This window comes from Salmo salar, chromosome ssa18 (genome assembly GCF_905237065.1).
Source record: "Salmo salar chromosome ssa18, Ssal_v3.1, whole genome shotgun sequence".
Lineage (NCBI taxonomy): Eukaryota > Metazoa > Chordata > Actinopteri > Salmoniformes > Salmonidae > Salmo > Salmo salar.
In genome coordinates this window covers 68,200,968-68,215,474 of record NC_059459.1, presented here as the reverse complement: position 1 = coordinate 68,215,474, position 14,507 = coordinate 68,200,968, and the positions used below count along the sequence as shown (strand labels likewise).

The 14,507-nt window shown below is 40.4% G+C and overlaps 1 protein-coding gene across 1 annotated transcript in view; it reads left to right on the top strand.

Moving 5' to 3' along the window:
* The first annotated feature begins 13,410 nt into the window (after nucleotides 1-13,410).
* The window catches only part of LOC123728745 (cytosolic phospholipase A2 gamma), a 31,486-nt gene continuing 30,389 nt past the window's right edge, over nucleotides 13,411-14,507 (top strand). Inside the window, exons 1-2 of the mRNA XM_045701419.1 lie at nucleotides 13,411-13,525; nucleotides 14,110-14,165. Of these exons, the coding sequence (XP_045557375.1) occupies nucleotides 14,121-14,165 (45 nt within the window). The 5' untranslated portion in view covers nucleotides 13,411-13,525; nucleotides 14,110-14,120. The remainder of the gene's footprint in view (nucleotides 13,526-14,109; nucleotides 14,166-14,507) is intronic.

Sequence of the window (14,507 nt, the reverse complement as noted above, 5' to 3'; positions counted from 1 at the left end):
ATCGGCGGACGGCGGCGGGCCGTGCACCGGGGCCGGGAAGTCATCGAACGAAGTCTCTCGGACGTTCGGTTTCCGTTTAATAAAAAGTTCAAATTTTGGTCATTTTTCACCTGTCCCGGAAAATAACAGCAGAGGACGAATGGATCATATTGCAAATGTACAAAACATCACCAATCACGACGTGGCCTTTTCTCCTAAACGGAAAAAACTTCAAAGACAAAACTTGGCGAGCATAGGTTTGGCATAATGGGCTGTTGGCCCCGATCAAGATGGATTTTAGGCCTCAACGCTTTTTGAGTTAAGGCCAATTTTCTGGGATTAAAGGTCAAAAACGAAAATAGAGCGCTAATTTGACCGCTTCAGGTCAAAGTACATGAGCCTACGCTGTCAGGAAAAAAAGAACCAGACATTTATCTATCGTCATTTAAGAGAAATCGTACAATGTACAATTGGTGATGTTCAAAAAATAAAAAATAAATTAAAAAATTACAGATCCAGTTGCAGCGTGTTCAGATGAATCTGTTAAGGTGGGTTTCGGAGCTCTGCGAGATTTCTGTGATTTTCTGAAATAACACAAACTCATTCAACCCTCTGTAAATAAGTCAGTTCTTAACCTCTCTCGGGGAGTTGGGACGAAATTACACCATTCAAACAGTTTTAGAAACTTCAGAGTGTTTTCTATCCAAATCTACTAATAATATGCATATTCCAGTTTCTGGGCCTGAGTAATAGGTTGTTTAATTTGGGTACGTTTTTCATCTGGCCGTGAAAATACTGCCCCCTATACCTTAAGAAGTTAGCGTAAAGACTTAAAACTCAATATTCTATAAGAGCCTAACCCAAGGAGGATATGTGTTCACTTTCAGCTTCCTGTGTCAACCAGAAGTGCCTTAAAATGGTGTCATAGGGGCTGTTTCGAAGGGTTAAAAAGGTCAGATCTTTCCAAAACTTCATATGTGTGACTAGGTAACCCTCATGAACTGTAAATCAGTCATTTATCCCATCAGATGTCAAAGAAAAGCTCTCACACACACATATACACACACAGCAAGGATGGAGTGACACAGTGCGGTGCTTAAAGACACACAGAGCCTGCAATGGCATTACCATTATCTCTAGGCTGTGCTGAGTTCAACGAGATGCCCCGCTTGACCGTAGCTCGCTCGGTCTGAGCGCAGCGACCTTGAAAAAAGTAGGCCCATAATGAAGCCTGGCCCTAAATTGCAGGTGCTTTTGGGTGACAGCGAGAGAACCGTTAGGGTTAGAAGCACAATTCGACCCCAGGAACGTTCCTGAGGTCCTCCCGATCTGTGCAAGCCTAACCTTGATCGTGTGGCATTAACGCTTAACCTGTTTAGGATAGGGGGCAGTATTTTCACGGCCGGATAAAAAACGTACCCGATTTAATCTGGTTATTACTCCTGCCCAGAAACTAGAATATGCATATAATTGTTTGATTTGGATAGAAAACACCCTAAAGTTTATAAAACTGTTTGAATGGTGTCTGTGAGTATAAGAGAACTCATATGGCAGGCCAAAACCTGAGAAGATTTCATACAGGAAGTGCACTCTGACCATTTCTTGGCCTTCTATAGCCTCTTTATGGAAAATAGAGGATCTCTGCTGTAACGTGACATTTTCTAAGGCTCCCATAGGCACTCAGAAGGCGCCAGAACGGGGAATGATGACTCTGCAGTCCTGGGGCGAAAAACTGTAGCGCATTTGGAAAGTGGTCGATCTGAGAACAATGACACGGGCGCACGCAAAAAACATAACAATTATTTTAAGAATTATAGATACAGAACTCCTTTATGCAGTCGCGGTGTCCGATTTTAAAATAGCTTTTCAGTGAAAGCACATTTTGCAATATTCTGAGTAGATAGCCCGGCCATCATGGCTAGCTATTTTGACACCCACCATGTTTGCCACTCACCAAACTCAGATTTACTATAAGAAAAATTGGATTACCTTTGCTGTTCTTCGTCAGAATGCACTCCCAGGACTTTTACTTCAACACCCAGTGTTGTTTTGGTTCCAAATAATCCATAGTTATATCCAAATAGCTGCGTTTCTTCTTGCGTTCAAGACACTATCCGAAGGGTGACACGCCGGCGCATATCGTGACAAAAAAATTCAAAATATTCCATTACCGTACTTCGAAGCATGTCAAACGCTGTTTAAAATCAATTTTTATGCGATTTTTCTCGTAAAATAGCGATAATATTCCGACCGGGAGACGTATCCGTTCAAACACTGAAAATGTAAAATGGACTCTTCACATGCACGCACGCCCATCTCATTGTTCTCAGATCGACCACTATCCAAATGCGCTACTGTTTTTCGCCCAGGGACTGCAGAGTCATCATTCCCCGTTCTGGCACCTTCTGAGAGCCTATGGGAGCCTTAGAAAGTGTCACGTTACAGCAGAGATCCTCTATTTTCGATAGAGATGACAAAGAAGGCCAAGAAATGGTCAGACAGGGTACTTCCTGTATAGAATCTTTTCAGGTTTTGGCCTGCCATATGAGTTCTGTTATACTCACAGACACCATTCAAACAGTTTTAGAAACTTTGGAGTGTTTTCTATCCAAAGCTACTAATTATATGCATATTCTAGTTTCTGGGCAGGAGTAATAACCAGATTAAATCGGTAAATTTTTTATCCGACTGTGAAAATACTGCCCCCTATCCATAACAAGTTAAAATCGGACACCGCGATTGCATAAAGGAGTTCTGTATCTATAATTCTTAAAATAATTGTTGTTTTTTGTGAACGTTTATCGTGAGTAATTTAGTAAATTCACCGGAAGTTTTTGGTGGGTATGCTAGTTCTGAACGTCACATGCTAATGTTAAAAGCTGGTTTTTGATATAAATATGAACTTGATTGAACAAAACATGCATGTATTGTATAACAATGTCCTAGGAGTTTCATCTGATGAAGATCATCAAAGGTTAGTGCTGCATTTAGCTGTGGTTTTGGTTTTTGTGACATTATATGCTAGCTTGAAAAATGGGTGTGTGATTATTTCAGGCTGTGTACTCTCCTGACATAATCTAATGTTTTGCTTTCGTTGTAAAGCCTTTTTGAAATTGGACAATGTGGTTAAAAAAAGGAGAGTCTTGTCTTTAAAATGGTGTAAAATATTCATATGTTTGAGAAATGGAAGTTTTGGGATTTTTGAGGTGTTTGTAATTCGCGCCACGCTCTATCATTGGATATTGGCGAGGCGTTCCGCTAGCGGAACATCTAGATGTAAGAGGTTAACATAGGGCTATATATCATTTGGGCAGTATAAATGCCATTTGGACATGGTTCACTGACTTTTGGGTTTGGAAACCATCTTCCTATGATCGTACATGGCAAATGGACAAACATCCTGATTTGGCACATTCAATACTTTCATGTTGCAGTTGGACATTTCTAATGGCATTTGGCAAAAAAAGGGAAAAAAAGTGACTTTTGACTTCGACTTTTGTCTTCCTATGAAATCATATTGCAAATGGACAAAACTTATGCCTTATGTACAAGCAAAATAAAAAAAATAAAAATGATGTCAATAAAATATGTGAAAAGTATGTTCATACGGTTCTTATACATGTGTAATTGACAACAACAAAAAAAAGGAAGAATTTCAAAAAACGGTCCAGAATGCACTTTTTTAAGGGGGTGATACGTTTTCGGAAAAAAAACCTTTTCTTCAAAATTTGACTCTTGGGTCTTGACTTGTGTTACATTTGCAATAAGAAAATTCCCGGTGGAGCGCACTCGCCATCTATTGGATATTTGCTGTAATTTGGCACATTCAATACTTTCATACATGTATAATTGACAAAAAAATTATTGGATATTTCATTTGGACATATCTTATGGCATTTGGCAAAAAAAAGGAAAAAAATGTCACTTTTGACTTCCTATGAAATCATATTCCAAATGGACAAAACATATGCCTTATGTACAAGCAAAAACAAACAAAAAAATTCCGTCAATAAAATATGTCAAAAATATGTTCATACAGCTCTTATACATGTGTAATTGACAAAAAAAATCAAAAGAATTTCGAAAAACGGTCCAGAAAGCACTTTAAGGGGGTGATAATTGTTTTTATTTTTTTTGATCACTTTTTCAAAATTTGACTCTTGGGATTTGACTTGTGTTACATTTGCAATATGAAAAAGGTACGGTGGAGTGTGCTCGCCATCTATTGGATTTTTGCGGTGTGACACTTGGCATTTGCAATATGATTTGGATGAAACGGCGTCCAAATGAGTGGTATTGTACATCGTGTGTATGATTCGTACAGTGCCAATATGTTCCCATTCATTTTTGTCCATTTGGAGGGGGTCTTCCCTTACACACAAAACATCGTCTCCGGGATACCCGCAAAGTAATTGGAAAGTGGATTTGGCAGTGAAAACAGCCAAAAGACTGATATCAAAAGCAAAGAGAGCATGCTGACCCATACCTGGCCATGCTGGATCACAGATATACCCCGTCACAAGGAACATACAGCAGCCCTGCAATGGTGCTCATGGGAAGACACTACTTATAACCTCTCTGGGCTAGGCGGGACGAATTCGTCCCACCTACGTAACAGCCACTTGCAGCCTGTGGCGCGATTTTCAAAACCTTAAAAATCCTATTACTTCAATTTCTCAAACATATGACTATTTTACAGCTATTTAAAGACAAGACTCTCGTTAATCTAACCACACTGTCCGATTTCAAAAAGGCTTTACAACGAAAGCAAAACATTAGATTATGTCAGCAGAGTACCAAGCCAGAAATAATCAGACACCCATTTTTCAAGCCAGCATATAATGTCACCAAAACCCAGAAGACAGCTAAATGCAGCACTCACCTTTGATGATCTTCATCAGATGCCAACCCTAGGACATTATGTTATACAATACATGCATGTTTTGTTCAATCAAGTTCATATTTATATCAAAAAACAGCTTTTTACATTAGCATGTGACGTTCAGAACTAGCATACCCCCCGCAAACTTCCGGGGAATTCGCTAACATTTTACTAAATTACTCACGATAAACGTTCACAAAAAGCATAACAATTATTTTAAGAATTATAGATACAGACCTCCTCTATGCACTCGATATGTCCGATTTTAAAATAGCTTTTGGTGAAAGCACATTTTGCAATATTCTAAGTACATAGCCCAGGCATCACGGGCTCGCTATTTAGACACCCGGCAAGTTTAGCACTCACCATAATCATATTTACTATTATAAAAGTTTCATTACCTTTTGTTGTCTTCGTCAGAATGCACACCCGGGACTGCTACTTCAATAACAAATGTTGGTTTGGTCCAAAATAATCCATCGTTATATCCGAATAGCGGCCTTTTGTTCGTGCGTTCCAGACACTATCCGAAATGGTAAAGAAGTGTCGCGCGCATGGCGCAATTCGTGATAATAAAATTCTAAATATTCCATTACCGTACTTCAAAGCATGTCAACCGCTGTTTAAAATAAATTTTTACGCCATTTTTCTCGTAGAAAAGCGATAATATTCCGACAGGGAATCTCCTTTTCGGCAAACAGAGGAAAAAAATCACAAAGGCGGGGGCGGTCGGGTCACGCGCATAAGCCCAGAGTCCCTTGATCGGCCACTTGAGAAAGGCGATAATGTGTTTCAGCCTGGGGCTGGAATGATGACATTCTGTTTTTTCCCGGGCTCTGAGCGCCTATGGACGACGTGGGAAGTGTCACGTTAGAGCAGAGATCCTTAGTAAAAGATAGAGATGGAAAAGAAGTTCAAGAAATGGTCAGACAGGCCACTTCCTGTAAAGGAATCTCTCAGGTTTTGACCTGCCATTTGAGTTCTGTTATACTCACAGACACCATTCAAACAGTTTTAGAAAATTTAGGGTGTTTTCTATCCATATGTAATAAGTATATGCATATTCTAGTTACTGGGTAGGAGTGGTAACCAGATTAAATCGGGTATGTTTTTTATCCAGCCGTGTCAATACTGCCCCCTAGCCCTAACAGGTTTTAAGGGGGTGATAATTGTTTTTATTTTTTTTTATCACTTTTTCAAAATTTGACTCTTGGGACTTGACTTGTGTTACATTTGCAATATGAAAAAGGTACGGTGGAGTGCGCTCGCCATCTATTGGATTTTTGCGGTGTGACACTTGGCATTTGCAATATGATTTGGATGAAACGGCGTCCAAATGAGTGGTATTGTACATCGTGTGTATGATTCGTACAGTGCCAATATGTTCCCATTCATTTTTGTCCATTTGGAGGGGGTCTTCCCTTACACACAAAACATCGTCTCCAGGATACCCGCAAAGTAATTGGAAAGTGGATTTGGAAGTGAAAACAGCCAAAAGACTGATATCAAAAGCAAAGAGAGCATGCTGACCCATACCTGGCTATGCTGGATCACAGATATACCCCGTCACAAGGAACATACAGCAGCCCTGCAATGGTGCTCATGGGAAGACACTACTTATAATGAGTGAAAATCTTCTGAGACCGGGGATGGCAAACTGTCAGCTGGAAAAGTTCAAAGAAAGACAACAGAAACAGGCAAAGTACTACGACACCTCTGCTAAGGATCTCACAGAACTGCAATGAGAGGACAGGGTGAGAGTTCAGCCACTCACAGGACAGAAACAGTGGTGGCAGAGGGCCACAGTAGTCAGACCTGTGGAGCAAAGGTCCTACGAGGTGAAGACAGAACAGGGACAAGTCTTCAGGAGGAACAGGCGACACCTGAGGAAGAGCAGAGACATAGAGGAGGATTTCCCCACTGTTGAGGAGCCTGGCACAGAGCCAGTAAACAGAGCACCAGCTGATGCCCAGCAGGGTGCTGAACACAACCTAGAGGTGAACGCTGCACCTCAACAAGAAGATCCAAACATCTCAGGTCAAGCACCTCCTGATGTAATCAACACTCCCCACACAAGGTGTGGTAGGACCTATACACCTGAAAGAATATGTGTGAAGGTAAAAAAAATAAAAAATTAATGGACAGTCAGAGACAGTAAACAAACATTCAGTTCACATTCCAGTTTATTGCAGACATGGACGACAAGCCAAAGTTAGGTGGAGTCTGCCTTTGTTGTAAAAAAATTAAAAAGAGAACATGTAGCAATATTGATGTTACTCATATTGATGTTACACAGGAAACCAGTTGTTACTTACTTGATTAATGTGCTGGTTGACAACATGCCTAGTAAAGTTTGCTTAACTATATATATTTGTCTGTCGTGACTACAACACAAAGCATATTGAAACATGGATCATAGAACCATAACACATTCACATTGCATGCCTGGAGTTAGATCAGAGATGGAAGAGAAAGTGAGACATCTCACTGGCTCCTTGTTTCTGGTTCATAACAGAGAGGTAGAAGAAGAGAGAGGCCCAACTCCCTCTTCCCTCCCCTCCCCCACCCTAGCACTAACACACTTGATTCCACTCATCAACTCACCCTTAATTAGTGGAATCAGGTGTGTTAGTACTGGGCAAAAGCTAAATGTGTATACAGGATTGGGAAACACTGCTATAGGTAAACCTACCCTACATACACATGCACTCAGATCCTCTACTATAGACCTATAGTCTCACCACAACAGCTCTCAACTTTCAACAACTTTCCCTGTCTCAACACCATTAAATAAATATATATATTTTTTAATGTTTGCACTAGATACGTATCAGTGAAGTTCATCTGTCCCTATTCAAATATACTTATTACTTAGTCTGAATGTCTGTATGGTCTGCCAGCTTAGTGCACAAACATAACAGGCCCAAGTAATTTCACTATCCAAATATTTGTATTCATTTTCATGAATTATTATCATAGTTAAAATGTTCCACCCCCCTCTCTCTTTGTCCTCCAGGCATACCCAACACTGCAGGTCTGGTGTCCCGGCGAGGGGTGCTCTCCGTGGGGGACACTACTCCCCTGGCCCTGCTGAAGGGGGGGCTGAGGCTATCCCCCAGGTGGCAGCTCAGGTGTGGCATTATAGTGCTTATAACATGGTAATAACATGGTTGTAACATGTAATAACATTATGACTGTGCTGATGTAATAACAACACAGATAGATGTCATAGTAATAGGATACCAGGAAGAAGCTCAGGCCTGTTATGTTAAGTGTTCAATTCTTGCCATATCAGGCTACCTCACTCTATAGAAAAGGGATATGGGCTCCTGCCCTGTGGGCCGTTCTGGCTCGGACAAGGTTTACTTCTTCCCCCATTGTCTTCTCTCCTCCTTTCCTGTGGACTCCAGGTGGAGAGGGCATTAAACTGGGGAGAGGAGCATCAGTGATCAGGATGTGTTCTGACATTGGTGGAAGTATTCGTATGCCGTGCTTCCACAACGGCATTTTTGGCCATAAAACCACACCATCCTGACTGGTTGCATCACCTCTTGGTTCAGCAACTGCTCTGCAACATAGGGTAGTGCGTACGGCCCAGTACATCACTGGGGCCAAGCTTCCTGCCATCCAGGACCTCTACACCAGGCAGTGTCAGAGGAAGGCCCTAATAATCTGTCAAAAAAGAGTCCAGTCACCCAAGTCATAGACTGTTCTCTCTGCTACCGCAAGGCAAGTGGTACCGGAGCGTCACGTCTAGGACCGAAAGGCTCCTTAACAGCTTCTACCCCCAAGCCATTAGAATGCTGAACACTTCATCAAATGCCTACTCTGACTATTGACCCCCTCATTTTATATATAAAAACAATGTGCACCGATTCTCTTAGACAGGCTCAATGTACACTCCCTGGACTCTAACCACATGCTACACCCCAACACACACACACAAAAAAACACACACAACACACACAAAAAAACACACACCCCCCCCCCCCCCCCACACACACACACACACACACACACACACACACACACACACACACACACACACACACACACACACATTCCCTCACACGCCTCACATACGCTGCTGCTACTCTGTTTATTATATATGCATAGTCACTTTAACCATATACATATTACCTTAATTACCTCGAGTATCCTGTACCCCTGCACATTGACTCCGTACCCCTTGTATAGAGCCTAATTGTTGTTTTATTGTTTTACTATTTTCTCTTCAATTTATTACGCACATTTTTTCTTACTTACATTTTAAAAACTCTGCATTGTTGCTTAATGGCTAGTAAGTAAGCAGGTCTACACCTGTTGTATTCGGCGCATGTGACAAATAAAATGTGATTTGATTTAAATACCACATTAATCAGATATCATACTGTACCTGACCATTACAACAGATCAACGATTTGACCAAATCAGTAGTCACTGCGTTTTTCCTTTGTTGTGCAGTGTGGTAGAAGTAGGCCTAATAGTAGTACCAGTTACTGTTGGTGGGTTCCACAATCCTGCAGAGTTACATTACATTTGACAAATTGTAAATGGCCGTTATAGACCTAAGTGGAGTGGCCATCTTGGAACACAACGACTGTTCTTTCACAAACTGTTTTTAGACTACTACAGAGCCTGTGTCCAAAATCTGTCTTGCCTACTGCTTACTAAAACTACATACTATGTACTAATTGTACTACATCCTTTTTACAACATACTGTTTAGTAAAAATGTGCTAAGAACGGTGCAAGGACCCCTAATTAAAGCTGCATCAGCATCTTGGGGTCCAAGCTCAAGGCCAGATCCCCACATGGTTCTGTTTAGTCTTTAAAGACTTTAATGTTCTGAGAGATATGAAAAAACTAAGGTTTTATAACAAAGGAGGGGTACCTGCTAGGCTGCACTCCATGTGGTGCAAAACAGAGTTGGGATCAGCAGGGTTTGTGGCGCTTGTGATAATGATGCTTCAAGCCACCCTCTTCAGGAATGTGTGATGGCATGTTGAAGCAGGCAGCAGGGTTTGTGGCGTTTGTGATAATGTTTCAAGCCACCCTCTTCTGGAATGGAGGAAGCAGTGTGATGGCATGTTGAAGCAGGCAGCAGGGTTTGTGGCGTTTGATAATGATGCTTCAAGCCACCCTCTTCTGGAATGGAGGAAGCAGTGTGATGGCAAGTTGAAGCAGGCAGCAGGGTTTGTGGAGCTTTTGACAATGATGCTTCAAGTCACCATCTTTAGGAATAGAGGATGTAGGGTGATGGCATGTAGAAGTAGGCAAGCCAGCAGTGTCTGTGAAGCTTATGATGAGGATGCTTAAAGCCACTTAATTTGTGAATACCCTGAAAGTATGGGCCACCAACAACAATGTTAACAATGGAGCAAATGCATCCCATGACATTTCCACATGCAAATAACAGTTGATTTGAATGATACATCTGTATTTCTTAAAAACGTTAATGTTCTGACAGATATGAGGAAACAAAGGTTTAATAAAAAGAGAGGTACCTGAATAAAATATATACTTAAACAGCTGTATCTCCTGATTGGTAGAATATATCTCTATCTGATTGCTCATTTGTAAAGCAGACAAGTAGACTAAGATATCATAAGCTCCAAGTATTAGTCTAATTTGTTGGGAAAGTGAACAAAACAGTGGGTGTTTCTAAAATAGGTTATTAAATCTTGGTCTACTTGTCTACCATTCAAATCTGAAATCAGAACAGAAATATCTACTGTCATTCAAGAGCTATCGCTGTTTTAGTAACCGCATCAGCTACTTTCATTAAGCTAACTTCCCACCGTTTATATAAATGGCATTGACCATTCAGAAATGTCAAATTATAGCACTTCCAGGGGTGAAAGTAAGGCAGTACGGTCCGGTATCGCATCCCGGCAAAATAAATAGTTGGGGTGCGCCGTACCGATAAAACATGAGCCTATAATGAAAACAAAACGTCAAGACAACTGTAGGTTATTAAACCATTATAATTAACGCCAGTCAGACAATTGAACGAATGGACTTGAAAACTGGTGGTATAGCCTACGCTCCAACATGTGATGTTGTTCGACGACAACATTGACATTTTTTGAAGGCAGATATGAGCGGCTGAGATGTGCGCGGACAGCAGTGGATGCATAAATTCTGGCCTAATGACAATCACCAAATGTCATTAACTTTTTTATGTTTTGTGTAACAGATGTCTGTTCCCATTCACCACTGTTTGGAGGCTGTAAATACATATACTGTATGTTGGTAGTGGATGAACGTGCGCGGGTAGCCTAGTAAAGATGAATGTGTGTGGGTAGCCTAGTAAAGGAGACCTTTGAAGTGATTGTTTGACAAGTGCGAGCAGACAGAGGTCCCATACCGGGAAGTAATTCATTCTACTTTCACCCCTGATCACTTCATAATTAAATGAGACAATTAGTAAACAATGAGACTTTTGACACACATAAATCAAGTCTTATTCGCATGTGCTCCAATGTTAACATTGTTGTTGGTGGCCCAGTCATTGAGGATATTCACAAATCACAAAGTAGCATGACAACATGACAAAAAACAGACACAGTATTTACATACCAGTCAGGGCAAATACTGTATATACTGTAGCAGCATCTAAGGTACAGTTGAAGTCGGAAGTTTACATTTACTAGGATTAAATGTCAGGAATTGTGAAAAACTGAGTTTAAATGCATTTGGCTAAGGTGCATGTAAACTTCCGACTTCAACAGTACCTTAAAGAATGTGAAATGTCAGAATAATAGTAGAGAGAATGATTTGTTTCAGCTTTTATTTCTTTCATCACATTCCCAGTGGGTCAGAAGTTTACATACACTCAATTAGTATTTGGTAGCATTGCCTTTAAATTGTTTAACTTGGGTCAAACATTTCGGGTAGCCTTCCACAAGCATCCCACAATAAATTGGGTGAATTTTGGCACATTCCTCCTGACAGAGCTGGTGTAACTGAGTCAGGTTTGTAGGCCTCCTTGCTCGCACACGCTTTTTTCAGTTCTGCCCACAAATGTTCTATAGGATTGAGGTCAGGGCTTTGTGATGGCCACTCCAACACCTTGACTTTGTTGTCCTTAAGCCATTTTGCCACAACTTTGGAAGCATGCTTGGGGTCATTGTTCATTTGGAAGAACCATTTGCGACCAAGCTTTAACTTCCTGACTGATGTCTTGAGATGTTGCTTCAATATTTCCACACAATTGTCCCTCCCCTCATGATGCCATCTATTTTGTGAAGTGCACCAGTCCGTCCTGCAGCAAAGCACCCCCACAACATGATGCTGCCACCCCCGTGCTTCACAGTTGGGATGTTGTTCTTCAGTTTGCAAACCTCCCCCTTTTTCCTCCAAACATAACGAGGTCATCATGGCCAAACAGTTTTATTTTTGTTTCATCAGACCAGAGGACATTTCTCCAAAAAGTACAATCTTTGTCCCCATGTGCAGTTGCAAACCATAGTCTGGCTTTTTTATGACGGTTTGGAGCAGTGGCTTCTTCCTTGCTGAGCGGCCTTTCAGGTTATGTCAATAGAAGACTCGTTTTACTGTGGATATAGATACTTGTGTACCTGTTTCCTCCAGCATCTTCACAAGGTCCTTTGCTGTTGTTCTGGGATTGATTTGCACTTTTCGCACCAAAGTACATTCAAGTCTAGGAGAGAGAACGTGTCCCTTCCTGAGCGGTATGACGGCTGCGTGGTCCCATGGTGTTTATACTTGCATACTATTGTTTGTACAGATGAAATGGTACTTTCAGGCATTTGGAAATTGCTCCCAAAGATGAACCAGACTTGTGGAGGTCTACAGTTTTTTTCTGAGGTCTTGGCTGATTTCTTTTGATTTTCCCATGATGACAAGCAAAGATGCACTGAGTTTGAAGGTAGACCTTGAAATACATCCATAGGTACACCTCCAATTGACTCAAATGATGTCAATTAGCCTATCAGAAGCTTCTAAAGCAATGACATTTTCTGGAATGTTCCAAACTGTTTAAAGGCACAGTCAACTTAGTGTATGTAAACTTCTGACCCACTGGAATTGTGATACAGTGAATTATAAGTGAAATAATCTGTCTGTAAACAATTGTTGGAAAAATTACTTGTGTCATGCACAAAGTACATGTGCTAACCGACTTGCCAAAACTATAGTTTTTTGACAAGAAATTTGTGGAGTGAAAAACGAGTTTTAATGACTCCAACCTAAGTGTATGTAAACTTCCGACTTCAACTGTACATCAGGAAGGCTGAGTGACACTGAGGCTTGAGTGACGTTTAAAAAAAAATATGAAGTGACATGTTGGTACTAGCGAAAATAAAATGGTTATAGGTGTCGGCCTACTGGTTATGTTCAGTATAAGAAAATCATCCCCCAAAAATCCTACCACTCCAGTTCCACAAGGAAGTGTCACTAATTATGTGTTCCTGAGCAACAGTTAGGTGTCTCCTAGATATTATCCCAGTATCTGTCACTCCCAGAGTGTGTGTGTGTGTGTGTGTGTGTGTGTGTGTGTGTGTGTGTGTGTGTGTGTGTGTGTGTCTGGGCCTATATAAGATGACAGAGGATGGGACTAGAGTGTGGAGATCAAGAGGAGATCAACTGGAGGTGAAGATTAAGACTGGACTAGTCTGCTGTACTACACTATACATCTCTGGTAAGACTTCTCTGTCTATAAACTGCATGTAGCATTTGTGTTTAGTTTTACTATTTTCTTGATTTTATATATATAATAATCAAGAAAATAGTATAATATCATATTGTTGTAAAGCCCTTTGTGACAATCTGTCTTTGTAAAAAGTGCTATATAAATTAATGGGATTGAATGTTGTGTAATAGAATGATGCAGGTGACCTTTATTCAAATCAGTCTAGAGTCTTTGGCTTCTAGTTTTGAAGTCACATTGATAGATGTGTTTAGGACATAGAAAATATATATTAGAGTGCCTTTCGGTTTCAACTGAGTACTATGTCCTTGAGTAATTGACTATCAAATCAAATCAAATTTATTTTTATATAGCCCTTCGTACATCAGCTGATATTCTCAAAGTGCTGTACAGAAACCCAGCCTAAAACCCCAAACAGCAAGCAAAGCATGTGAAAGAAGCACGGTGGCTAGGAAAAACTCCCTAGGAAAAACTCCCTTTATCACAGTAAAGTTATTAATTTATATAACATGTTATCAAGAGTTTTCTGACCCTTTGACATGGATAATAACAAAGGGATTGGTTTGTGTTTAAAGGATCTGTGTAAATGAATTCAACAAGAGCAATGTTGAAACCAAAAGATACTCTTAAGGTAAGAAACTCATCTTCACAATATAGAATAGGACATTTGTCTGAAAGAAACTCCACAATACTATAAAAATACCTTCTTATTGAAATGGTATGCTACTGCATAGTGGATATCGCTAAAATATATATTGAATAAAGCCCTTTTCTGTTGCTGTCAATATGAAGTTCACCAAATTGTATCACAATGAAAGGAAGCTTACTTCATTATGTTTATGTACAGTACCAGTCAAAAGTTTGGACACACCTACACATTCCAGGGTTTTTCTTTATTTTTCCTATTTTCTACATTGTAGAATAATAGTGAAGACATCAAAACTATGAAATAACACATATGGAATCATGTAGT